Source organism: Cydia splendana, chromosome Z (genome assembly GCF_910591565.1).
Source record: "Cydia splendana chromosome Z, ilCydSple1.2, whole genome shotgun sequence".
Lineage (NCBI taxonomy): Eukaryota > Metazoa > Arthropoda > Insecta > Lepidoptera > Tortricidae > Cydia > Cydia splendana.
In genome coordinates, this window is record NC_085987.1 from 25921783 (window position 1) to 25949541 (window position 27759).

Genomic DNA, 27759 nt, shown 5'->3' on the forward strand with positions numbered 1-27759 from the left:
TCATATTTTTTAACTGTATCCACACACCCACACACACACACCCACACACACACACCCACACACACACACACACACACACACACACACACACACACACACACACACACACACACACACACACACACACACATACTCATATGGAGTTGCAAATCCATGTTCTCATTAGGTTAAAATTAAATAAGTCATTACTTTTGTTATTATCTGATGTGTTAATGTTATTTAATTTAAATTCTATTTTAGTTGAAAAATATTGTTGATCAATTACCAATTAAGAAAGAGCGGTATTTTTTTTATTAATTAATCTGATGATGAAACCGGAGGGTGCATAATAGAACTCTTCCAGGGCTATTAGTAAGCCCCTCGAGTTTGGGCTTCTAAGACGCGTTTTGCCGAGTCACATGTCTAAGTTAATCCAACTGACGTTGCGAGACCTTTAAAAGGAGCATTCCAGAGGTTGTCCCGTACAAACGCATTTTATTTCCTGTGATGTGACTTTTTTTCGGCATTTAAAGCAGGCGATTATTTTTCTGTGCATATTTTGATCATTTGTCATAGAAAAGGAAACTCTTATACCTGCAAATCTTCAGAAAGTTCGCGTTTGTACGGGACAAACGGTAGACAATTTCATGGAATGCTCCAATAGCGGCTGGGTGAAACCCGGATGCTTTGTATGCTATTTTATTTATAGACTATATATTGATCAGACTTGCTCAAAAAAGACTTTATTTCATGCATGTGTACTGAAGGACAAGGGCCTATATTGTTCCCGCAAGAGTTATGGACTGTGAAAAAAAAACTGTAGCTCTTTCGGGAGTTATAAGTTTTTTTAATTATTTCACTAATTCATACGAACCAAGTAGGTTATACTTGTTTAAAATCACAAAAATCACGAACATAGGTCTAAAATGCACTTTAAAAAATCATAATGAAAATTGCACAAAAGCTAAACATATGAAAATTATTTCTTAAAATGAGCAATATTATGCTTGAGCTAAGTGATTATATTTTTCATTTATTAAACACACAAAAAATGTAAGCCCATCCAGCACATACCTTAGCATTAAAAACAACAAAGTATATTTTGCTTTACATAAATATTCCGCCGGTATTCCATGCCGATGCTCTTAGCTTAGCCATGGAACTTTCGGAACGGACCTCATGGTTAAAAAGTTCCTCGAGTTTTAGAATAGCCTTAAATACGATTCGAGTAAGACGTAAACATTATACATAAATGAAACGTTATACGATTATACCCGTCTTCAGAAGAATAATAACATTTATAACGATCCATAGATTACCATATTCTGCTTAACATTGCCTAGCTTGAAAAAATTGTCAGGCGTATTCTGATTTTAATAACAGGTTATGAATTAGATCTGAATAATTTCTCTATTTAGCTTCAACCATCTAACCTAAATGATGGTCGCCTTTCTCCCATTATTAGGAATCAAATTCAAGCTACGCTATGTTTGGTACATAAGTTATATACTTTAATAATTTTGAACATGTTTCCGATACTTAATTGTTATCCATATTCGCTATTAGAAACGAATCAAATAACATCATTTTTTTCATTTACATATACATCGTACTCATCGTGGTCGTCTCAGTATACATACAGTAAGTATCCAAGCTCAATGCAATAATCTTATAAAAATTAATCGCTAATTTCCTCAAGTGCAATCAAAGCTAGCATAATAACAGCTCGAGAAATACTACAGAGGTGGTGCAAACGACTCCCAAGCGTTGTGATGTGAAATTAATAATATTTTCTACTTGTTTTTCAACCTCTGTGAAGGGGTGGAGGCTCGCAAAGCATTGTATTATAAGCAGAGGTCGGCGAGTGTCAGCTATTCACCTTATAATTTGACATGTCTTACGTCATACTATAAGGTAAATAGCTCACCCTCGCCGACCTCTGATTATAAGGTTACATGTAATCCTTATATTAATTTAGCCTCAAATGTAGGTGTGATCTGTTTGATGATATTGTTTTTATTTGTGGCGACTTTATTAGTATTTTGTGCTAAAATTAACTATAAACTTAATAACATTATGAGATCAAAGAAATTCACTTTGTAAAAAACTTGAACAAATTGTAGGTCGGGCGTGTCATCACGCACAATGCAAATACCTTCATAGGCCAAAGCGTACTTACTTTTAAAATGGCGTATTATCTGAAACGTTTAAAAATTAGAAGGGCTATTTTGTAGTTTTATCACACACCCCCCAACCGCTTATATGTATTAGTTTAGTCTATAATTACGAGTTACAACCAGTACTTGGGTAAATTAAAAATATTAATAAAATAATTGATTTGGGTGTAACTCGGTTATTGTAGTATAAAATGGTGTTAAATATAACTCAGTTGTGCCGCTGAAATTGTAGCATTTAACAAGTAAAAAGAAAAATTGAACCTGTATGTGGTGTGGTAACCTCACGCTCTTTGTAAACGTTTTAGTCGTTTTATATGCGGTACCTGTGTGCGACATGGAAGAGTAGAAATTAAATAAAATGGTACTAAACAATTTCCATACAAAATTGTTGCCATGTTTAAGCATTTTACGTCCAAAATATGACAGTTACGAAGAAAATGGCGCCTTCATTTATTTTCCACTATTTTATGTCGCACTTTAGGCTGTGACTTAATAAACGTCATTTTAAATTAAAAAAAAAACCATATACGTACAACATTTCTTATTTAAATATTTTTTAATAAAACCAGAATAGGGGATGTTACTGCAATGTTCTGCCGCCAGAGTGCAACACTACCGACTCAGTAAATTCATAGACTAACTTATACATACTGTGCCTTAAACTGTTTTTTGACAAGTTTTCACAGACAATAAAATATGACATTGATGCATCAAGGCGGTTTGTTAACAAGGGCCTACCGGTAAACGCGAAAATCGAAATTTAGTTATCTGCCTCTTTATCGCTCGAATATTCAAGAGTGATAGAGAGATTAGATAACGAAATTTCGATTTTCTTGTTTTGCGGTAGGCCATGTTCTTGACGTGACGTGTGATGTGTCAATGTGGTTTGTTTACTGTATGTGCCACAAAGGTGCCACCTACGCAGAGCTTTGCCTAATATTCCCTATTAATCGGCTTTTTATTTAAACAACGCCTGAAAATTATAAAAGTTATAATCTATAAAGGGAACTCATCTTGTGAATGTGAGTCTTTATCTTCACTGGGGTGCAATATACGTTCCATTTTTTACTGAGCCGCGAGCATTAAATTACGCCATACATTCTTCATTAGGCCAATCTTGTTTTGTTTACTTTTATACTTCAAAATATGCAAAAGCGTAAAAATTATGCAAGGACATACATTCTGACTTTTTTTCAAGTACAATACTATAATAGAAGTCTAATCATAAATATGTTTTATGTGATGACTAGTTCTTGAATATTATAAATTTATCACTTACAACATAGTTAACTAACTGATGTATAGGTATTGCATAAATTAACATTCATTTACCTCATATTTACACCGCATATTTACAAAATACTAAGAAAGCTCTTTACTTACTATATTTAATTAATTGTATACTGATGTAGATTACTTAAATTAACATTTATTTAACCAAATAGGTTATATACAAAGTACTAAGATACGAGAGCCGGATTGTAAATTGTTAGCTGCTCCGGGTCTACTGACGCGGTTGCAATATTATTTATACCAAAAAACCGGACAAGTGCGAGTCGGACTCGCCCATAACAATAATATATTTTTTTACAAATTCATAGTTTTCAGATTTTTCCCTGTATTTGTAGTGTAAAACGATATTGATATTACTTGCCAAATTTCATAGTTCTAGGTCAACGGGAAATACCCTAGAAATTTTGATTCCCTTAAAAGTGTCGAAATTTACGTTTTTTTCGGCCTAAATGGCCAAATCTTTGTTTACGTGAAAGTTAGATTTATTCACAGCTTCAGGGGACTGTAGACCTGAGTATGGTTTTAATTTCAACTGGATACCTCCACGCGTTCCCGAGATAAAAGGCCTGCACAGACAGACAGCGGAGGGACGGACAACAAAGTGATCCTATAAGGGTTCCGTTTCTTTCATTTGGTTATTAGGTTAGACGTGTCGAAGTAAAAAAATAATGAAAAAAGAACTAAGCGTTTTATTAAATGATTTTACACCACTTCAATGAGTATTAAAAACTCCATTATAATGGTATAAATAATAGCCAAAACGCATGAGTAGAGCCGGAGCACCTAACAACCTTCAGACCCCTCGTGGCTCTTTATAACGTTCCTAAAATTTATTAAGATTTATACTTAGTTAAGAAAAATATTGTGGTAGTCGATACCGCCCCATTAGTTGAAACCTATTTCAGTTCGCAGCAATAAAGAGTCATTTATTTGCATAAGGATGTGACACTTTAGATCGGTTACCTCAATTAGAGATCATTTTTCTTACTATCGTACTCGTATTAAGTGGTCGTATAGTTGGGCGTGAAAACTTTCATCTCGAGTTCGGGGGCCGGAGCGCGGCGGCGGCTGTTGTCAAAGGTCCAGCGCGTTATGAAGGTGTCGCGGCGGCGGCGGCGCACGCCCGGCGTCACCGACGACACGCCGTAGTTGCTTGTCGCCTCCGTGAAGTTGCTCACGTATGATGCTGTTGGCAATTTGAACGTTTAGCAAGGGATATACCTTTAGATGTGTCCGATCAGGTCTGTCTGGTGCAGATGTGCCGCGGACAAATTTCCGACAAACACATCCGTGCCTAAGGGGCTATTCATATATTACGTCATTTCAAATTAGGGGGGGGGGGGGAGGTCTGGACATCGGATGATGGTAGCATGTCGTAGGAGGAAACGGGGTCATTTGAAGCATGATTTTTGGATGATTTTAGATGGGGGGGGGGGGTCAAAAATCGATGACGTAATTTATGGACAGCCCCTACTCCAGTATATTGACAGATTTCTCCTCCAGACAGATCTGACTATCACATACGTGCAATATATCCCTAGCTTTTAGCCTATGTTAGTTGCTGCTATCTTATTAAAGCCTATTATGAATTTTATTATAGGTACATATTGCCAAATTTCATAGTGTTAGCTTCAACGGCAGTAGCCTATGAATTTTGATTCCCTATACGTTTTTTGCGGCATAAACGGCCGTATCTTTTTTACCGTAACTTAGAAGTTTGATTTATTCACAGCTTCAAGGGACTATTGTACTGAGTATATGTTTTTTCAACTCGATACCTCCACGCGTTCCCGATATAAAGGGTCTTGACAAACAGACAGACGAACGGACGGACCACAAAGTGATCCTATAAGGGTTCCGTTTTTTCCTTTTGAGGAACGGAACCCTAAAAACAAGAAAATTGTATAAAAAATTACCATTATGTTTTTGTTTAATACGACATTTTATTTTGCCCAGATTTCATTCCGCATACGTTATTTTTTGTTAGGTTTGGAAAGTTTATTAAGAAAATTAAAGTATGTATAAAGGATTTGGTATTTATAGTTATCAGGTTACTAAATATTTATAGAAATTGGAATACAGATAAGCCGCCTAGTTTGTTTAAGTTATTATATACATATGGCTTATTATTAACCGGGCAACTAAAATAATAAACAGGAACTTTCACTGGGCATATAATAATATAATTTGGCTGTGCATTAATATTTAAGCGCCAATAAATTTATATTAGCCTCTAATTTAAGCATCATATTATTAAAACTCTGGCAGCAAAATCAAGCCACCTAAAAAAATTATAGGGAACTTGAATTGATAAGTTGGCGTCTAAAATAATAAGTTGGCAACTAATATTGTAAAGCGATCATAAAATTTGGTTGTTTATATACATAATCTTTAAATACTCCATTTTTAAATAATTTAAACTAATGCATACCTAGTTCTTTAAATTGACAGATTTCCTAATCCGCAAAACACCACTAATTTATTTACCAATGGTCAGTACCTATACTCGAAATGGTCGAAATTCCTAATCATGAAACACCTAATGGCCATTATACTCGTACCATTAGGTCTTTAAATTTTTTATTACTAATTTCAATAGTTATCACGATGTTCTGCAAGAGTCAAAAGATAGGTGCGACGACGAGCGAAGCGAGGAGGAGCGTGTTAGGTTGACCGTGTAGTGATCAAACAAAATATTTTAAAAGAACTTAATTTTTTAATTAATAGATAGCAGTTTTCTTTTTAAAAGGTGCTTCGTAAATGGTCTCTAATATAATAATTCAGTTGCCAATAGTACATTGTGTATTAAGGGCGGGAAATAAGAAATTACGAACGAGTGTCAATTTTAAGCCCGACGCGAAGCGAGGGCTTAAAATGTTCACGAGTTCGGAATTTCTTTACCGCCCGTGGCACACACAATGTTTTTCATCACACTTGTAAGGAAAAAAAGGAGAATTAATAAAAACAAACTTCTGTATAAAACACTTTTCCGCCCTAGGGCGAAAATTTCAATTTCCCGCCCGCAAGCCCTACGTGTAAATAAGTGTTTTTCATCACACTTGCTCGGAAAAGATTTTTTCCGCCCTAGGGCGAAAAATTCAATTTCCCGCCCGCAAGCCCTACGTGTAAATACATCTTTTCCGAGCAAGTGTGATGAAAATAAATATTTGGTACCTGCCTAAAAATAAACAAAAGCTGTAACGGCATTAAAATGTTGTCTCATATTGATATATTTTAAGGCTCTCTTTTTGTTGCCAATCTATTAATTGAGTACCCATTTCTATTTTTTTAAACTACTCAAATCCGATTAATTAGTTGACCGGTTAAATACGTGCCTACATATAGGAGTGGAACGACCGTTTTGATGACACCGGTAACGGGAATGTAAAGAGGACAGAGGACGTTTTATTTTATGTGCCTTCAACGCAAGACTAACGATCGGGAAGTAAATCGTATTTTGCGACCCCTCTATCCGCTTAAGTATTGGACTTTCCGAAGCGTAACCGTAAGGTGCACGCACACCTATACCTATCCGTATCATGAATCTAGTATTAAACTGGATTGGGCATGAGTGGTGGCGGTAACTGACAGAACGGGATAGCCTTACATATCTTTCAGTAGGAGTAGCACAGAAAGCGCTATTATTGTTTGTCCTTGTCACAGTCTCACATATTTTTTGTTCCCCACCGTTTTTTTAGTATGGATTATGGTGGGCAACAAATAAATTCGACCAATCATAGTGACGCATTGCGTATGTTTTGTCCCTCACGGAGGCACGCGTATACTACTTCTATGATCCGTATTAATATAATTTTATCGGTGGGTCTATTAACACGATTATAATGTAGCAATAAAGTTTTGCTACTTATATCTCGTTTAGTCGAAGTTCCGTTGTGAAAGCCGTTTACTACGTGGTTTTTTGTCGTGTTAGGGCCGATACAGACGGACTGCAACTCCACTGCAACGTCGGCGTGCAGATCCCATACAAGTTACAGTCGGGTTGCAGTCTGTCTACCGGCCCTTATTATTCTACGTCTTTTTAAATTACCATATTAATGAAAGAGATGAAATGTTCGGCCAAATACGGGAAAAGTGTAGCTAGGATTATAAATAAACAACAGACTCTATCGAGGGCAACCCATAGCAAAAGTTATTACAAATTCTATGAATGTGTAATCTGACACCTACCGCCATTTGGCAAAACTTTAGATAAGTTTGCCATTTCTTATTGTTTCTTTTTAACTTTGTAGGTTTGTACCAGAAGGGTAGTGATTTTAGCAGCCTATGTGCATCTTAGATATACTTATGTATGTGGGTATATTTGTGTTCCACGAGCTATAAAATTATTGAGCAGATTTTGGTGAATGTGATGTCGAGTCTCGGGGCCTACTGCCTAGTATTGGACAGGTCGTGGCATGACCGCTAAAGGTCTACTATAGTATTTTATAATATGAAACAAGTAGGCATATAGTTGCCGCGACATGACCAGTCACGAATCGAATAGGTTCCCTTGATATAGATAAACACACTCCAAAAATGGATCACTTTGTATGTATATTTCTATATCTATGAAGACCTGTTTTTAACAGTACAAAATCAATAAGTACATGCTCTACCTAGATGTTTAATGGTTTTGAATAAGATAAGAGGAGAGCTTTATCTTATTATACTGTGCGAAATATGAACGTGAAATTGAGTTTGTTTATTTGATTGATTGAGTTTCACGCCTCGTCAATGTAAGCAATCGTGAAGATGCGAAAAACGTACTCCGTTCCAGCGAAGCCGCGAGAATGGGTTCAAAGATAAAGCATCGGTTTATTACTGCCTTAGGCCTGACCTATTAAAACGGATATAAGGAGCATACCATACAATATTCATATCATATAACATGCATTTAATCTCGTTCAAAAGGTTGAGTTTATACGCAACCTCGAAGGCTATTTACGGCAAATATTATAGATGATCAATCCCGACCTCTCACGGCTTTCCTGTTATATGAGATTACACGGAGCTTCTTACAATATCTCTGCGCCTATTGTTACACCATTGTTATTAAGTAAGCACCTACTTTAAATTGTAGTGATAATGCCACTTAGGCCACCAAACGAAGGAATAACGGGGGAAATAATACGTGTGAAGTATCTCTTACGCCGTACTAACGTAACGTGGGAGGTATCTCTATTTTTCAGTTTGTCGAGTAGACTAGTGGCGAAAATCCGGGACAAACGCGAGGAAGATGATTAGGGATAAGAATTGATGTTTTGTAATAAAGATTAGATGCAATTTTTTTGTGATGGCATGGCCATTTGTGTCGCTATGTTTAACACATTCATTGCCACTAAGTGCTACGGGTTACGCTCGTAGGGCGTAGCCACGTTTTTGCCGTATGGAACGCGTAGTCGCTACGAACTGTGTACCCGACTGTCGGGTTCTTGGCCCTGAATGTGTTAAGCACAATTACACTTTATACGTCTCATTGCGGTGTGTTGAATGAATCGGTAGACACAAGCCTGCGGGAAAGTAATAACTCTTCGTTAATGTAGGTCTTACGTAAATCTTTACACTCGTATCTGTGAAGTAAGGAGGGTTTATTTTATTTACAGTAGGAATGCGGTGCCATGGCTACGTGCTGTAATTATCTGTAATATAAGATACGTGATAGACCTCTTACAGTATTTTTGCAGTCTAGCTAGTCAAATTAAGGGCATCACTTCGGAATGAGAGATAATAAGCTGGAAACTCGTATACACCTTTATTATGGCCTACACATTCTCTCTCTCACTCATTCCAAAGTTGACCCCTTTTTACAAGGTTTTATTTAACTTGCCCTGTACGAATGTACCTACAATAGTTCATGTGGGTCAAATCTTGGAAGCTATTTTTGACTCCCTTCCTGATTTCCGATTGAGCTGAAATTATGCATACATATGAAAAATTTATTAAATTTTTCAAAGAGACTAACCGCAAATTGTTAAACATACGGTTATGTTTAACTTCAAAGCACAAACTTATCAAGGTACTTACAAGCTCAAAATACCATGAAACCATAGTAAGGAGATTTTGAAGCATGTATGTAGGTGACGTGTTCAACCTGGCCTGGCGATAGACGATATTTTATTTAACTTGCCGTGCAAGGAAAATTATGGTGTTCTTATTGCTCGGACTCGAACTCTGTTATATTTATTATTTGTATTCGTACACCTAATTATCTTATCTTATACCTTTAAACGAGCAATTCTTGTATATTTATTTATATATTTCGGGGATCTCGGAAACGGCTCTAACGATTTCGATGAAATATGCTATATGGGGGTTTTCGGGACCAAAAAATCGATCTAGCTAGGTCTTATCTCTGGGAAAACGCGAATTTTTGAGTTTTTATATGTTTTCCGAGCAAAGCTCGGTCTCCCAGATATTATTCCTTACGCGGGATTCTAAAGCCGTCGCGCATCACAAATTTCTGACTCGAAATAACTATTGCATTGGTCAATCATATCATATCATAATCTATGTATGTATATAAACTATTAGGTTTGTAGATTAAATAAGAACGTAACGAAATTATCGACAAACCTAGTTTTAAGTAGGGTATTTTTACCTACATTTGATATGTAGGCGGCTGGTGCCTACCTTTATTGAGATTACAAATACAAGAATGATTTGGAAACAGGTAAGTAAAAATAAGAATACATTTATATAAGGTGCAAGGGGGCAATTTAGACTGCGGGATAATGTAAACTAATCAAAATATCTTCCATGTTATATATATACATTATTAACTAGAGTCACACACGATACATCTTTTTCGCTATGTATCTATATAGTTATATTATACATACATACATACATACATACATATAGGTACAAAACAAAGTTAGCTACTTCAGAGAGAGAGATCCACCTGAATTAGTACTCACTTGAGACACTGCTGGCTCTGGCAGGGTGGAAGGATGTTGCGCGGCGGACGGCCACCCCGCGGCGTGCTCTGTTCCTCAGCCAGGGAATGGTCTGACGAAGCGCCCGCCTGAAGTTCTGCCCGCTCAGGCAGTACAGAATGAAGTTGATGCCGAAGTTGGTGTTGAAGAACATATTCGCCAACTGCGTCACCGCCGCGTAGCGGCCATTGTATTCGTCGAGGCTCTGTTTACAAACAGAAATTCATGAGCAGTAAGCGTAATCGTATCATGCTGGTCATGATGGTATAATCGTTCGTATTATACCATCATCCTACGTTAAATGTAACTTAGACCGTTCTCACTTCAGGCGATATAATCGCAAGACTTAAAATCATATACTCGCCTAGGTATATTTAGACTAGACTAGAGTAGCCTAACGTAAATAGTGTTTCGTTGGGACGTCATCCGTTGAAACCGCATTTATGTGGTGGCATCAGCTGCTACCGCAGTCTGGTCGCGATATTAAGTAAAACGCCTAATGTGAGAGTGCTCCAAAAAGGTAACATTGTTGCTCTTTGTTGTAGACGATGAATGAATCGATATATCACACATCACCTGGTTGTTGATGAGAAATTAATCCCCGCACAACCATTTCGCCCGTTGCTATTGTGCTACGTTATGTGGTTAGGTGCGTATATTTGTTTTACCGCGCTCGTTTTTGGCTTAATAAAGAGAATTGTAATTATTTCGCGAAAAGAGCTATAATATTTTTCTAATGATTTACGGTGTAGGTATATTTTGTCACGTAGCACCTGCCCACCTACATTGATATTATATTTAACATAGGTACGTATTTGTAACAAAGGAACAAGCAATATTTAATTGTATGTTTTAGAATTGATGTTTGAAAACTGCTCTAATGATTTTGATGAAAAGTAACATAAGTATAAACATTTATAAGTTTCTATCTGCTTGCTCTACCCATTCGATATTAATGTATTGTGAATACATTTTAATACCTAATCATTGTAAATATTTTAGTTAGGGAGGCGAGGTAGCTAAATGGCGTAATTCAACGGCGCCGTCGAGACCTATCAAAATCGAAAGATAAAATAATTTCGAAATGAAAAGCTCGTATGGCAAAAACCATTTTAGCGGTGGGTTTGGCGTGTACGGTTTTTCAAAAATGTTAAAAAAAACAGTTACTTGGGCATTCTCGAGCGCGTCAGATATTCATACTACGTATGCCCCGAGTGCCTCTGATAACAACGGTATACTAATCTGCCGGTTTGCGTGGTGGGGGTAGGCATATAAAGTAGTCAAAAATGCAAAAAAAAAAAAATTTACTCGAGCGCGTCAGATTTTCGGAAGGGGTGTTAAGTAGGCCCCAAGGAAGCTTCCTTTAAAAAAACTGTCGATTTCGGCGTGACGATAAGTTACGATGAATTTTTGAAAATGCAAAAAAAAAAAGTTTTTTTGAAATACTCGAGCGCGTCAGATTTTCATAGGGGAGGTTTATCTCGGTATCCTGAAAGCATATTTTTTTAATCTGACAAAAATGTTGGTGGGTTCTCTTAATCTGACCGAAAAAGGTTTTTTGGTTTCTTTTTTTTCCTTTCTTACTCCTTGATAAAACGGGGAATTTAAGAATGACAATAAAATTCCCTTTTTTGTTTATTTAAACTTTTTTTTTGTAAAATGTATCGACTTATATGCCGCAACGCGTTCTTAGGAAGACGAAATGGCTCCTCCACACTTCCGGTCATGCGGGAACCGGCAGATTTTGTATTTTTAGTAAGTTTTAGATTATATTCTTCAAAATAAAAAATAAAAAAATCACGCTCGAGAATGCCGGATTAACGTTTTTTTTTTTACAAGTTCGCGACCCTATAACTCGGCGGCGTCAAGGACTTATCGTCAGATTACTTAAATTTAGTCTTTAAACACTAAAATCAACCCCCAATATCTTAATCTGAGGCGCTCGAGTATTTCAGACTATCCATTTTTTTTTACTAATCTGATCGTCTATCCTAGGCGCGCGTCACTACATATAGAGCTAAATACTTTACAAGGTTGTTCTATTAGGTCTAAGGTATCTCTCATATCTTAAACTGCCACGCTCGAGTATTGCCGAAAATTCCCCTATTCGCCTCCCTAACTATTTTATAAACATACAATTATAAAGAAGAAATCTAAAAACCAATATGAAGAATTGCCTACTTTTAACGTTTTTAACTTAAGGTAATTGGAATTACCTTGTTATTGGCATTCAACATAATAAGCCACTTTTAATCACATTTCCGTGGTCGGTCGAGCTGAAAACGTACGTAATTTTGTAATAGGTACAGTACAATTAATAACACAGACGACACGAGTGCAAAGGACATGAGGTACAACGTTTCTCTGTACCTCATGTCCCAGGTGCCATACAAAGTTTCAGATTTCTAACTCTTAGGGGCTGTCCATAAATTACATCATCGATTATTGACACCCCCCCCCCCCCTAAAATCATCCAAAAATCATTCTTCTAATGACCCCGTTTCCTCCTACGTCATGCTACCATCATCCGATGTCCAGACACCCCCCCCCCCCCCCCCCCCACCCCCTACGACGTCATTTATAAATAGCCCCTTATAATAATTAAAATTCGAAAACAAACAAACCTGTGGTTGATATACAATAAATTGAGTCAAAATATTTTCAATTATGTTAATACCCAGAGAGGAAAATGAGGACTACGTTTGTATGAAAAGGCGATTTTACGCGGGTCCCCCAATCTTCTTGCATTTTCAATAACGCGTACTGTAGCACGCCAAAAATCTCACATTCGAGCTCTAAAACTCCTGAACGCCCTTCTGTCATGGGCACCTGGAAGTGATTTATTAGCAAGTCGATGAGCAAATGCATGTAGTCGCCAGCAGGGCTCGGAACCGGTATTGAAATACCTGTTAATATCGTTCCCAAACCGTTATATTATTTCGTTCATTAAAAAACCGGTTAATTGATGGAACACGAACTAAAAAATTACGTTCTCTCTTCTAACCGGTAAGAAGAGGGAACTGAATTTTATGCTTCGATAGGAACGATATAATACCGGTTACTCTTGGCTTTCGGAGACTCTCGGTTAAACTCGTTGTAATACGTGAAAGAGATAGCAATACTTACTCCTTCTATCTCGCTTCGATATTTTCAATTTTACCGGTTAATTTCGTTCCACAAAAACGGAAGGCGAACGAATTTGGCATAAATCAGTATCTCAATGGAACAGTTCTTTAACACTTTCGCAACCGGGCAAAAAACGGCGCACTACCCCAGAAACCGGTCGTCTATATCTGCGTACAAAACAACCCGCTGGGCGGGTTGTCCGGCATCTGAGTAAAGTTTACGAGTGCCCGAGAGTCGGGTACGCGGTGTCGAATGTGTTCCGGTAACCGCAAACGGAAACGAAATCATTTTCGTTCCCGGGTGAATGAACGAAACCGGTTTGAAAAATAAAACGGTTTCCGAGCCCTGGTCGCCAGCGACTTGCTGAGATGAGACCATTTCGTGGCACTTTCTCCTTTTCATGTTTTCTTGTTTTGATATATGGTGAATAAATTATTTCTATTCTATTCTATATTATTTGTCTGAAGTATTGCGAGGCGAGGGGATGGTAGTGGGGTTTTAAAAACCTGTTTTTGCAAAGCATAGTGTTGTGTACCTTAGCTAAGTAAGTTGACGACATAATTGTACAGTGATTTGGTTCATACTGTCAGACTGCATACTTAGGTACCTACATTTTGTTTAAAAAAAGCAAATTTAATATATATTTCGGATGAAAAAAACTAAACATTTTACATTCTGAATTTCGACTTTATGAAATTTAAGTTTTCAATAGTATATCAAAAAGAAGTATAATATTAAAAGTAGCATTTAAACTTTATTGCGTAAAAGGTTTCATATTTATCGTACTCCTAGCAGCTGTCTAACCCATACGTCGTAATCATAAAATTGGATATATACTTTAGAGCCTCCGGCGATTTTACAGTTAATATGCTCGCTTCTCCAAGATGGCAGCATCATGATGTTTGTACCTTAGTGACACAAATAACTGATATTTAGTGACCCTTATTTGCAACGTTTAAGGTCTAGCAATAATAAGTTGTAACCGTGTTGCCGTAACAAGTTGCTGTTAAGCAGATCATCGACTTGTTTAATTCGAAACCCCGTCTATAAATGTGAGTTAATATGTTGTTTAAATCGATATTTAGACCAAAGGTTTGACAAATTAAGTCAAAACTTAAATAAATTATTCTGAAAACGACCTGTGTCTTAAGGCCCGTGGGAAACTCTAAAAGCTGCAGCTTTAATTTCAGCGAGGCAACAACCAAACGATGGTTTTACTTGTCGCGTCCATTACTTTATATAAAAATCTTTGAATTTTGTGGTACCTAACAAGTCTTACAACTAAGGCCGGTCACGCAAGACGCTGAAATAGACTGATTATTTTAAAACTCTGTCATTTGTCATACATAGGTATAAAAATATAAACTTAGTTGATCTCATTTTTATATGAAGACAGTTTGTGATTTGGTATATAGATATACTCGTAATAGTAAGAGTAAGTATGTATACGTTTTAAGTCGCCGTCGCTGTAGTATAGCTATATGATTGTTTCTCGTAATATAAAATAAAATTAAATATGATATAAAATCTGTGTTGCGAAAAAAAAAGCGCTGGTGGCCTAGCGGTAAGAGCGTGCGACTTTCTATCCGGAGGTCGCGGGTTCAAACCCCGGCTCGTACCAATGAGTTTTTCGGAACTTATGTACGAAACATCATTTGATATTTGCCAGTCGCTTTTCGGTGAAGGAAAACATCGTGAGGAAACCGGACTAATCCCAATAAGGCCTAGTTTCCCCTATGGGTTGGAAGGTCAGATGGCAGTCGCTTTCGTAAAAACTAGTGCCTACGTCAAATCATGGGATAAGTTGTCAAGCGGACCCCAGGCTCTCATGAGCCGTGGCAAAATGCCGGGATAACGCGAGGAAGAAGAAGAAGATAAAATCTGTGTTGTCTCGGCAATATAAAATATGAAATAAAATAAATAAATAAACATTGCAAGATCATTGAAATGCAAAACTTGTCCTTATGCTTTACTTGGAATCGTCATACTATGATTGTCATTTTTAGGAGGAAGGTACGGTCACATCAGACTCTAATTGTTGATTCATCTAAGGTTCAAGCGAATTTGGTTGCCAATACTAACGGTATAAAATATCAAATGTAAAGTAAACCCTAAATTGCTCAACAATAATTAAAGTCCATGACTGATCTACATACAGTTTTAACTCATTAGAGAGTAGAGCTTTAATTTTTGTTTGGTTATTAAATGTTATATTGACCGAAAGTAATTCCATATGAGGAGGTCCTTCTATTTAAATTAAATCCACAACGGTCAGAGGCACCCTAAATACCTACATAATATTGCGTTTACTGAGAATTATTAACTATGCTTTAGAAATTTAATTAATAATTATGAACGTGACTTCATTCATATAAGAATCTGTGTCAATTTCGCGAGCGACCCTAGTATAGGTAATGATTAAGGGTAAATTTGTGAAATGTAGAATAATGAATAATGAATGAAGCATCCCATATTAATGACATGTTTAATGTGCATGCCATTAAGAGTACCACTAAGGCGCGTACGCGACGCTACTTATTTGCACAAAACAGTTTCAGGTAGTAGGTACTTTTCGTAAGCTGGAGAAATAATTCTTGGTATTACGGGTACTATTGTTGACACTGTACTTTAGCTACCGTGGAAAACCTGGTTTAGATATCGTTTGAAATAAAATACACTGAAGCACAGAATAAATCATAGTACTACTGGTTCTACCCTACAGAAATGACACTTCCTATAAAATCGAAGTTTGACAGCGATTCATGGACGAATCATGCTGTCCCTTTCCCTTAGCACTATCCCATTCGGCTATTTAGGGTTGTCAAAATTCAAGTCATTATTTTATCTGTAGGCGTGCTCGCAAAGGGACGTCAAGTTGTGCCAACCCTAATAATTGCTCGGAGCAATGCTGAGCCGCAGTATAATAAAGAGTACTAACGTACAGTATGGACACTCCCTGCCTCCCGTTGAAAGCCCTCCCGCTCTCGGTTACCTCACAGTTACCGGCTGGCAAGGACGCGACGACGCGGTGCACAGAGCGGAAGCCACGTAAAATATTCAAATCTTAAACAAATATTTACAAAACCTATCAGGCCCCAATTTCACCACGGTGACAGGTGCGACAATTGTAAAACATCACTGTTGCTGACGTCACAGGCATCCATGGGCTACGATTACCACTTACCATTGGGCGGGCCGTATTCCTGTTTGCCACCATCATTGTATTATTTAAAAAATCTTTATTATATCGAAAAAAAAAACAGATATTTCTCTTGCTAAGTTTATGACAATTGTCACAAGAAACACTACACGAAATTCCGACATATAACTCAATACCTGTCAAGAATTACCTACAATTCTTCTAAATCTTTGACAATTGTCAGAAACTTCGCAAGAGAAATATCTGTTTTTTTCCGATATAATAAAGATTTTTTTAAATAATACAATGATGGTGGCAAACAGGAATACGGCCCGCCCGATGGTAAGTGGTAATCGTAGCCCATGGATGTCTGTGACGTCAGCAACAGTGATTTTTACAATTGTCGCACCTGTCACCGATGTGAAATTGGGGCCAGATCACACTGAAAACAACACAATATCTAAGCCGAGAATGCCCGAAGAGGATTGTCGGCCCACTGACTGAAGTCCAAAAATCCTACAAATTATAGTTTTTTTACCAGGTACCTATTATTTAATTTACACAACACTGAAATAATACTAAAAGTTACTTTCCTTAGAGAGTCTCCCTCAGGGACGCAGGAAACGAGGGATGAAAGCTTATATAAAAAGGGCCGCAGACGTTTTGGCAGGGAAGAGACGCACGCATTGACATTCCTTGCGTACCTATTTATTTTTAAAAAAAATCTTTTTGAATAATATTTTCTATGGAAGTACTCTTACAACAATATACGAGGGCTGCCTTTTAAGTTCTGTCGTTTGCAAATCTCTCACAATTATATAAGAAAAACTACCATCGTATCAAACTATGTGAACTAAGTATTCAAAAACAATTAAACGAATCATGATTGACCGAACCGTTTTAGTATAGCGTCGAGTTAAAGTTGTGGAAAGAAAATGTGGCGTAAAGCCAGGTGTGTGGACTGTAGTTTCTTAAGTAAAAGTTCCTTCGTTACACTATACTGCTTTACCAGATGGTGGAAGGGCTTACCGGTATTTTGTGGTCTACAGCTGGCAGAGGCCTCTGCGGGTGGATTGCTCGCTGCTGGCTTCCTCGTTATTTCAAGGCACTGTTTTATTGTATATCTTGCGAATTAGGCGATCTATTTCTTTCGCGATTTTACGGTGACACTGACACTGTGAGTTATTATTTTTCAGACCACCTTTTCTGTGTCGCCGGCCAGTAGCCTCGCTACCTCAAGTAAATCAGTATAGCAGTATTAAATTGAATACTAAACAGTGGGTTTGTGGAGTCGGGTGATGGTTGTGAAAATAGAAATTTCATAGGAAAATTTCCATGCGATAATTTTCTATAACTTTATATGAGGTTTAACGCGACTTCAGTGCTTTACAGAGCTGACTACTGTTTTCATTGACAAAATATCATGCCTTCTGATTGTGTAACGCTGGTATTTGGAATTTTAACGCGTTTGCTCTATTCTCAGTGATAGACTGAGTGAAGGTCGTCCAAACACCGCGAAAAACCAGAAAAGCATTGAGGCTGTTCGGCAGCTGATCTTCGAGGATCGCTATGTGATATACCGAAAGATAGCAGCTTCTATACGCATTTCAGGGATAACCATTTAAAAAACCTTATATGAAGAGCTAGGTGTAAAAATAAAAATCTCTCGCCGGACACCACATTTGCTTACTTCCGACCGAAAAACGGCTCGCACTAGTTAGTGCCGCAAAACTCTACAGCAATTCGATCGAGGAGATACAAAACTCGTTTATGACATTGTGAGTGGTGATGAATCTTGGATTTATGCTTATGATCCAGATTTCAAACAGCAATCCACCGTCTGAGTTTTCTAAAACGAGCCGAAACCGACCTAATAAGTCATACGCTCAAGTAGTACTTAAAAAAGTAGTCTCCTCGTTTGTCGCCAAAAGTGAACACGTTGCCACCATCGTGTTAGAAGATCACAAAACAGTTAACCCTGACTAGTATATTAGCCGTTTCAGTTTGCTTACTAGAAGCTATAAGTGAATTCCGAAAAATCAACCGAAAACATCGTATGGTACTGAGCCATGACAATGCAAGCTCACACTCCTCCCGGCAAACAATTGCGATTTTACTAGAGCAAAACGTCGAAATTCTCGACCACCCGAGCCCTAATGATTTCTTTACTTTCCCTAAAATCAAGCAATGTCTTCGTGGTTAATGGTACCGAGCACAAGAAGAGGCGGTTGACGTATACAAAACGGCCATTTTGAAGCCCCAACTTCGGAGTGGAATAAGTGGTTTCAAAACAGAATCGACCAAATGAAAAAGTGTATTAAATATCACAACAAGTTCTTAAAAAAACAATAAATAGTACTTGAGGTTTAAATTGTCTTTAGATTTTACAAACGACAGAACTTAAAAGGCAGCCCTCGTAAGAAGTAAGTAAGTACATAAATGTTTTACATTCAGATCCGGAGGATTGTAACAACTGGTTATGAATTTGATCTGGGTTTGTTATGGATATGAACTGTCAGCTGTCACATTTCTGATTGGAAAAAGTTGATGTGTATTCCACCTGTCCAATTTCTTGGTCCAATTTCATAGCAAAATATGAGACAAAATACACATTGGACAAATATATTGGACAGATGGAATACCACCCTTTATTAAATGGGTGACCCGTTAAGGATGTGGTGCTTATTTGAAAGCAGGTTTTCTAGCGGTATTTCGACATGTTTTATCAAAATCCGTTACGTGTCTTTGGTGGATTATAGAAAATATTATGTGTTTTAGTGTAGGTATTGTCGTTCTAAACCTGCCCCATGTACGTTGGTTTTATATCTGTCCGATTTCAGTTTTTGAAAAGTTCATCATAGCTGCCAGGTTGTCATTGCTTTTGACGCTCCTCTGGTAATGTACTATCTCAGAATCTATTCATCCAAAATTGGGTTTCGGACCGTAGGGCGGAATCCGATGAATTGTTCTCTGAAAATGATTTAAGGATTAGGGTTGTGCGTCGTAGTTATGGCTATCTCTTTTCTTAGAAATAGCTACAACTATGAGTATACATACATCGGTCGTCTGTTTGAAATCGACGTATATTATCGACGTAACGACCCTAAACTTCACGAGTTAAGATGAAGATATGTGTTTTTTTTTAACAAAAAGTATATTTTATGTCAAATGAATAAGGCACTGCATACCCGGGATGTGAGTATCTACTCGTAAATACAAATTTAGCTAAATCTTTCTCCTTTATCTTATGAAGGTTCTCACACGAGAGTCAATGTTGAGTTTATAACGTTCGAAAACCAATCCATTATCGATCATTAATAACGTACCACATTCATATACACGGCCTTATCGGTCTTATCTTATCCCGCCACCAATACAACGTCACTCGGTCTTTTTTGTTGAAAAATTATTTTTAGAAGGTCTTTTTTACTCATTGGTGCCGATTTTTCAACACAATTCTTTGTATTTTGTTATACGGCGGTTCCAATGAAATTTTAAATTCCTTAAATCTTACCCCAACGCACCTTTTTCTTTTGTGCAAGTTTAAATAAATAAATGTTTTTTCGCTTTGTATGTCCCAAAGTATTTACGTCTAATGCAGTATCCACTGCATTGTATAGTCGTTTTTTTTTGCATTAGTAAAAAGGTAAACAATCATGATGTGACTTTTAATTGAAAAACACGTTTTAAAAATAAGTCACGGCAAATATGTAACAATTATGAATCTACCTAATACGATCATTTATAATCTTCTGCTTTCATAAGTAATAGTTACTGATTTTAAAACAGCGTTATTCAATCAAAGACATGTCATGATCGCTTACCTTCTTTCTAATGCTAAAAAAAAACGAACTTTTGCATGCCATACGATAAATAAAATAAATAACTCAATCACTCAAGCAATGAGACCTAAGACACTGGTTCTGCAGCATACACACGCACATCGCCGCACTAGATATTCCGTGGAAGAGTACCTATATAATTATTTAACCAGGTAAACTATTTCGTTACAATGATCTAACTAAAATCATGTCGGCCTTTAAACAAAGCAATAAAATTGTAATGCTCTTTCTAAGATTATACTTAGCCTATTATACATAGTTATCTAGTTAGTATTTCCCGAATGAGGCATTTGCTTTTATGTCCGCCCATTAGGATAAAATAATTAACAACTTCCCAGTTCCCAAGGGTACGTCTTGGTGTACCGGTGAACTCATAATACTCACCCCAATCTTTGATAACATTATCTATCAGCGCTCTGTACCTACTCTGAGCCGCCATACCTTTTTCTGAATGCCTTTACGGACTATTAATTACACTAATTTGTATAATATGTAGTAGTTAAGTAATTTTGATTATAACACTAGATTTCTACATATTATATTATGTATAAACATAATTTCGTAAATCCACGACAATGGAAAAAGCTGTCTGATGCATTATTTTAGCTTTTTACTGTAAAAAAAAACGGCCAAAAGCGTGTCTGGCCATGTTCAGTGTAGGGTTCCGTAAGCACAGAATAATTAATAGTACTACCCTTCCTCTATAGTACTCTTCCGAGATTCGCGTATGACCTAACTGACACGGGCCTACGTCATCATGCTGTTTACAGGTTCTCAAACTTTAAAATGTGGGAGAATTTTAACCAACGGTGAAAATTATTTTAACGGCATTAATTTTAAGTTATTCATGTAGAAACATAGTAAAATAAAACAAATCTAATGTATTAAATTAAACTTTATTTATCTATGCAAGACAAACGTTTGAAAAACTAATTCACAGTTACGCATTAATTACCAAGCTTACGAAGTGAAAAGTTTGGAAAACACTGCGACTGCTGACACTGAGCGAGAAGGAAATAACAATTAACACGCGTTCGACAAGGATGACGGTCAGGGCATGAAGTAATCTAGATCCGAATTGTCAAATGTGAGAGCGCTATATCCTGTGTTGCCAGTAGTGTAAACAGAACTACCCGAACGTCTGAAATTAATTTCGTGAATCGGAAGATATTGCTAACGAATAATTAAAAATGACGTGTTATTGTAAAATTTAAGATAAAATACATATAAATGAAAATTATAAAATTATATAGAAATATTTTAACTTATTAACCATAGGTATAATGTACCCATGTAACATGTTATGTTGAAATAAAGTGGCAATGTTATTGTGACGTAGGCCCGTGTCACTCTGGGAAGAGAAGACCATGTTTTATTAGACCATGGTACTACCGTACAGAAAGGAAACTTCCTACAAAACCGAAGTTTGACAGCGGTTCAGAGTCGAATCATACTATCCCTTTGGTGGTTGTCAAAATTCAAGTGATTATCTTATCTGTGGTCGTGCACGCCAAAGGAAGTCAAGTGGTGCCAACCCTAATAATTGCTCGGAGCAATGCTGAGCCGAGCGGAGCCGAGTTTGGCCGAAGTCAGGAGTTTCGCACCCCTGCCGTAAGTTACCGTTAATATTTCTTGAACTTGTGGTTCAAAAGTTAGAAGGGGAGGTTTTATTTAACTTGCCCTTTTAGTATGTATGTATGTTAGACAAGACAAGTGTGGCTCAAATCTTGGAAGCTCAATTTGAACCACTTCCCGATTTCCGATTGAACTAAAATTTTGCATGACAATACGAACTCTGTGATAATGATAAAACAACGCAAACTAATAATTGTGTTCGGGGTTGTTAAAAATGTCTCGATAAGTATTCGTTGCCTGTTAAAAGATAAGTACAGTCAGCAATAAAAGCTTATACCAAGAAAAAATATTTTTTTTGCCAAATTTTTTTTTCTATCGGAGAGATTATTCCCGCAAGTATATAGTTTAAAAAAAATGTTGTTGAAGACTTCTTTTGTTTTGAAAGACCTATCCAACGACACCCCCACACACAATGGATTGAAATAAAAACTATACCTAACCCACTTTACGTGTTCATTTTTAGGGTTCCGTATCCAAAGGGTAAAACGGGACCCTATTACTAAGACTCCGCTGTCTGTCCGTCCGTCTGTCACCAGGCTGTATCTCACGAACCGTGATAGCTAGACAGTTGAAATTTTCACAGATAATGTATATCTGCTGCCGCGTTTTTTTATGTTTAATTTTACCACTTTGTCGGCATGATCGATTTATAAAATGCCCGATTGCAGCTTTCCAACACTTACGACAACGAAGCAAAATGACGATGACGGACCGACAGACGAACATGGTGAATGTATCGGCCTGATTCGAACTTTTATGTACTTACGTCATAAATTTGCTCTAGATATGATATGGAACAGATATGTTAGTGTCAAAAATGACGTTTCTTCAAACAAAAACTTCATCTTTATTAGCTTCTCAAAAAAAAACGTTCGTTCGACTTTTTGTGCAAACAATGCAACGTACAAAGTTGATTTTGATTGTTTGTGTGAAGTGGTTAAACTTTTCTATCTTGATTATTAGAACAAAGGGAAACATCTAAAACGAATAAAACTATTACAGTGTTTTATATTATGTAATGTTATAGTATAGTTTATGTAAAGATTCTTCGTTCCGTTTTAAATACTGTATTCTGTGGTAACTACTTCTCACGCTGAATTTCAGACGCAAAGTTTTATCCTCCGTTATCGTTTTAATAAGGAAAGTGTAATGACTGCCAACCCTTTGACACATTAAATAAAATGGAAAGTTCGAGTTATAAACTTCCTTTTAGATTATAACGAACTGGCTAACTTTCTGCTCCTTTTTATGTGTATAACTTTAATTAAAGATATTTACACAACCCTACACAAAGGAACGAGAATGTTAAGGTAAAACAATTATTTAGACTGAAGGGGCCGTGGGTTTGAAACCAGCAGAGTTTTTGAAAAATCGTGACGCATTTTTAGATCATAATACGGTTGCCTAAAATATAAATAGGTACCAATCTTGAGGCCATAACCATGAGCAGGTAACTTCATCGATTCCAAACTCGATTGAACAACTCTAGCTCGATAGAAAAAAACACAACATAGGTCTAAAACGTACCATTAATATATTTTACTAATGTTGCACAAGCTATAGCTATTAACATGGATATTGCTTCTAAAAATGCTCATGTTATTTATGATCGAACTCATTAATTACTTATTTTTGTTAAAAATTACTAAAGGATATCCGCGAACGTGGGACGTCGACGGTCGTCCGCTCAGTGAGCTGCGTTCGGACTGTTCGGAGAAGGGCTTTAACTCGCTGCACCTTAAATATTTATATGTAAGATAGTGCTCTGATTGATCCGTGAAATCCATGCCAATATCGACACATTCCGACGAAATATTTTCCACAGTGAAAACGCGTAGTGCCCATAAAAAGTAAATCGGTAACATTTAATTAATATCACGTGATACAACCAGGCTCCCAAACGTGTTAGAACAAAACTATTAGGTATACAGGGCAACATTACACTCCGTATAAAAAATATTCTCCACCTTTTTTTGCAAAGCTCGGACATCACGTCAGTGGTTAGGTATCTGTTATTATTTGTTCTCAAAATACACCTAAAGGCTAGCCCTCGCCTAGCTTAGTATATAGCCTTATATAGCCCCTAGAGCCTTGCCTGGAACCCCTGATGGACGTTTAGATCGGAAGACTACAATTCCTGAATGAGATAACACCTTGACTAAGATAGGGTAGGTACTTGTATGTAAGATTTCAAAAAAGTCCAAATTCTACAAATCATTACGACAAATTAATTAAACTAATAGTTCTGTTACGTTATTATTACAATTTAAGGACTTAGAAATAATGAATAATATCATTGTGGAAATAGAAATTATATAATATGTATTAAGAAACTATCGTCAAAGAACCTTTCTCCAAGTGCCGCTATATAAGCTACGTTCAACTTTTATTTTAGTTTCTAGTCCGAAAGTATTTCTTTTTGACATATTAAATTGTAGTTTGATATGGGTGTACGAATGTACGTGTTACCTGAAAGAAAACTTTATTTATTAAAACAATATTGTGTAGCAACTGCATTATCGGTTTCTCCCGGTAGTACGTACATCCTAAAGTAAGTATGCGGAATGAAATCTAGACAAAGTTCAATGTGGCAGTAAAATTATTAAAAAATACTTGAAGATACATCGGCAAACATTTAAGAAAAGTTAAGCTCACCGTTTCTGAAAGTAAAAAACCGGGCAAGTGCGAGTCGGACTCGCGCACGAAGGGTTCCGTACCATAATGCAAAAAAAAAAACGAAAAAAAAAAGCAAAAAAAAACGGTCACCCATCCAAGTACTGACCACTCCCGACGTTGCTTAACTTTGGTCAAAAATCACGTTTGTTGTATGGGAGCCCCATTTAAATCTTTATTTTATTCTGTTTTTAGTATTTGTTGTTATAGCGGCAACAGAAATACATCATCTGTGAAAATTTCAACTGTCTAGCTATCACGGTTCGTGAGATACAGCCTGGTGACAGACGGACGGACGGACGGACGGACGGACGGACGGACGGACGGACGGACAGCGAAGTCTTAGTAATAGGGTCCCGTTTTACCCTTTGGGTACGGAACCCTAAAAAGAATACCTTAAAAATGTGGGTATGTCATTAGGTCAAAAATGCAAAAAAAAACAGCTGTTTTTGCATAATAGGATTTATGGGTGACGAATCATAATTATGTCACATAAAATGAAAATTCATGGCAAGGTCACTAAGTATTATTTTGAGAACACCAATGGTACCATCGCCCACACTAACACTGACACTTCGAATCCTTATTACAAAAGGTACATAGTCCACCGATGGTCAGTTAAGAGTGTTACTGTTTGTACAACGTACGAGAATATGAAACATGTCGAGCATACGAAGTATCCTAAAAAAAATCCTAAGGAAGATTTATTTATTTAGTCGCATGCATTAATACAATTCATAAGGAAGATAAAATGGGAACTAAAAAATGCCAACATTTGTGTTGTTGGCAGCGATGGCCTTAAAGTACCACAACTGCCGTTAAAAATCACGCATTGGAGTAATTTTAATTCCGCATACATTACCTATATAAAATCACCCAGAAATGTCAAGCCGGGTACATGAACAAAAATGTATGTTTCGGTAGAATAAACAGAGGTTATACAAGTGTTATTTTTCTCTAACAGACGCATTTAACTGGTACGTTCTAACACGTGTAGGTAATTCAGAAACAATCGCTTTGCCAACAATATATTTTATTTGCATTGCGTGTTGTCGTGTAAGAAAAGCGCTTGCACTTAAAATGCTAATTATTTCAGAAACCAATGTTAGAAAATACTCACCATGTTGTATGCATAAGCTACAACGCGCATGGTGTAGGCAGGCATGTTAAGTACGACGAAAACTGAAGAGACAATGAGCAACATCCTTGTGACTCGTTGCTGGGAACGTGGGCATTGCTGCAGCCGCGAAGGTCGCGTGCGCTGGCCCGGTGCGGGCCCTGGCTGTTCCGTTTTCATGAGGTGGTGTCGGGTGCGCTCTAGCCGGTACACTCCGACCATTATCCAAACATTCAAAACTATTATTACTCCGAGCGGCACCGTGAACGATACAGCTGTATCCAACAAATTAAATCTGGCTGCATGAACAAGGTATTGTACGTCTATACTGCAGTCGTTGTTAACCGGCGCTGCGAATCTGAGAACAGGTACATTCAGGAGCAGCGCCGACGCAACTATTGTGCTGATTATGTGGCGAGCTCGCGCCACGGTGCAGATGGCATTGCGGCGCAGTGGGTACAGCACCGCCACGAACCGCTCCACTGTGAATGCTACCACCAGCCATGCGCTCAGGTCACATGTAACGTAAGAAAAGTAAATAAATATCTGGCAGAAGCCTTGCGTGTAAAACAGACCGGTAAGTTTAACGGCACCGAGCCATGGCATCATTAGTTGGAATAAGAACACCGTATCCGAGATAGCCAAGGCTGACAAATATTGGCTTGTGGACTGCAATCTCAACTTACTACTGTAGAAAACATATACTGAAACCAAATTTCCGATTGTCCCTAAAGATACTAGTAAGGGTGTATAGTAAACATTCAAGGCGGATGCAACTTGATGCGCGATGAAATCAAAGAATGTCTCATTTACATAGGTGGAATAATTAGAATCCGCGGGAGTAGAGTAGTTGAACAAATCGGCGCCCTCGAACCTCGGCGAGAGGTCGGACATGGCGCGGCGTGCTCGCGCCGCGCCTCTCCGGCGGCGACTGTCGCGGCGTATTCAGTGGCCGCCGCTGTCTTACATTTCCATTCGTATGCCCACTGCTTACAAACTTAAAGAACTTTTATTTATTATTATTATTTTATTTTTATTTATTTCACGGTCAAGTTATGACTACTCGTAATTCATAACACTAATCCAAATAAATATGAAATTAACAATAATTAAGTGACAACGTAAGTACTTATTTCCTACGTGTATGTTTGTAGGTATTAATGTGATAAATACCTTATAATTTATGAATTTCAATTTTATTTCGTACAGAATCTGTTGGTATTAAAGAAAATCACTAATCACAATGTCTAATAAAGAGCGCAGCCGTGTTTACATGGAAAAGCTACCTTTTCATAAAATGTTTACTATAATTGATATTTTCTGCGATATGATTTTTTTTTAATTTCTCATATTAATGTTTTTTCCACGTTACATTAGCTAATGCAATTTTCGCCAACTTTTGGTAGGTACAGTAATCGATGTATAGAGTAGAGACTCACAGATAATATAATACATAGGAAATTCGCAACGAGTGGCGATAAATTGAAATCCGACCGAAGGGAGTGTTTTAAATCAACACGAGTTGCGAATTACCTTTTCGCACGTGTAGTGTACAACGTTTTACAGTACATATGGCCCTTTCTATTTTCGACATGTGCACGTATTGTGCCAGTTACCGTACTAGGGCGGTAAATTAGCACCATATGTACTATAATACTACATAACGATACAAGTGCGAAAAGTAGGAAATTTGCAACGAGTGGCGATAAATTTGAACACCTTTTATTTCTAATCAATTTTCGCCATCATTTATGTTTTAGCCTAGATATATCTATAGTCGTTATAATCTTTGATATTACATTCAAAGCAAATTATTCAAGGTGTCAGGTATTTAAGCGCAACA

General features: G+C 37.2%; 2 protein-coding genes across 2 annotated transcripts in view; one reads left to right on the forward strand and one right to left on the reverse strand.

Moving 5' to 3' along the window:
• Window positions 1-26902, reverse strand: LOC134804826 (thyrotropin-releasing hormone receptor). Its single transcript, XM_063778089.1, has 3 exons — window positions 25920-26902; window positions 10367-10589; window positions 1-4635 (listed from the first exon to the last, which is right to left on the reverse strand). The coding sequence occupies exons 1-3, from the start codon at window positions 26808-26810 to the stop codon at window positions 4451-4453; spliced, it is 1299 nt and encodes a 432-aa protein (XP_063634159.1). The 5' UTR covers window positions 26811-26902; the 3' UTR covers window positions 1-4450.
• The window catches only part of LOC134804693 (protein furry), a 124422-nt gene that overhangs the window by 51311 nt on the left and 45352 nt on the right, over window positions 1-27759 (forward strand). The gene's annotated exons all lie outside the window — the stretch shown is intronic.

What these genes read in the sequence shown, in the direction of transcription:
- LOC134804826 (XM_063778089.1), bottom strand. Translation starts at nt 26,810, where the DNA reads ATGTCCGACCTCTCGCCGAGGTTCGAGGGCGCCGATTTGTTCAACTAC. An exon ending in TAGCTTATGCATACAACATG is followed by an intron (nt 10,590 to 25,919) that starts GTGAGTATTTTC and finishes GTTTGTAAACAG; the next exon opens with AGCCTCGACGAATACAATGG. An exon ending in CAGAGCCAGCAGTGTCTCAA is followed by an intron (nt 4,636 to 10,366) that starts GTGAGTACTAAT and finishes AATTGCCAACAG; the next exon opens with CATCATACGTGAGCAACTTC.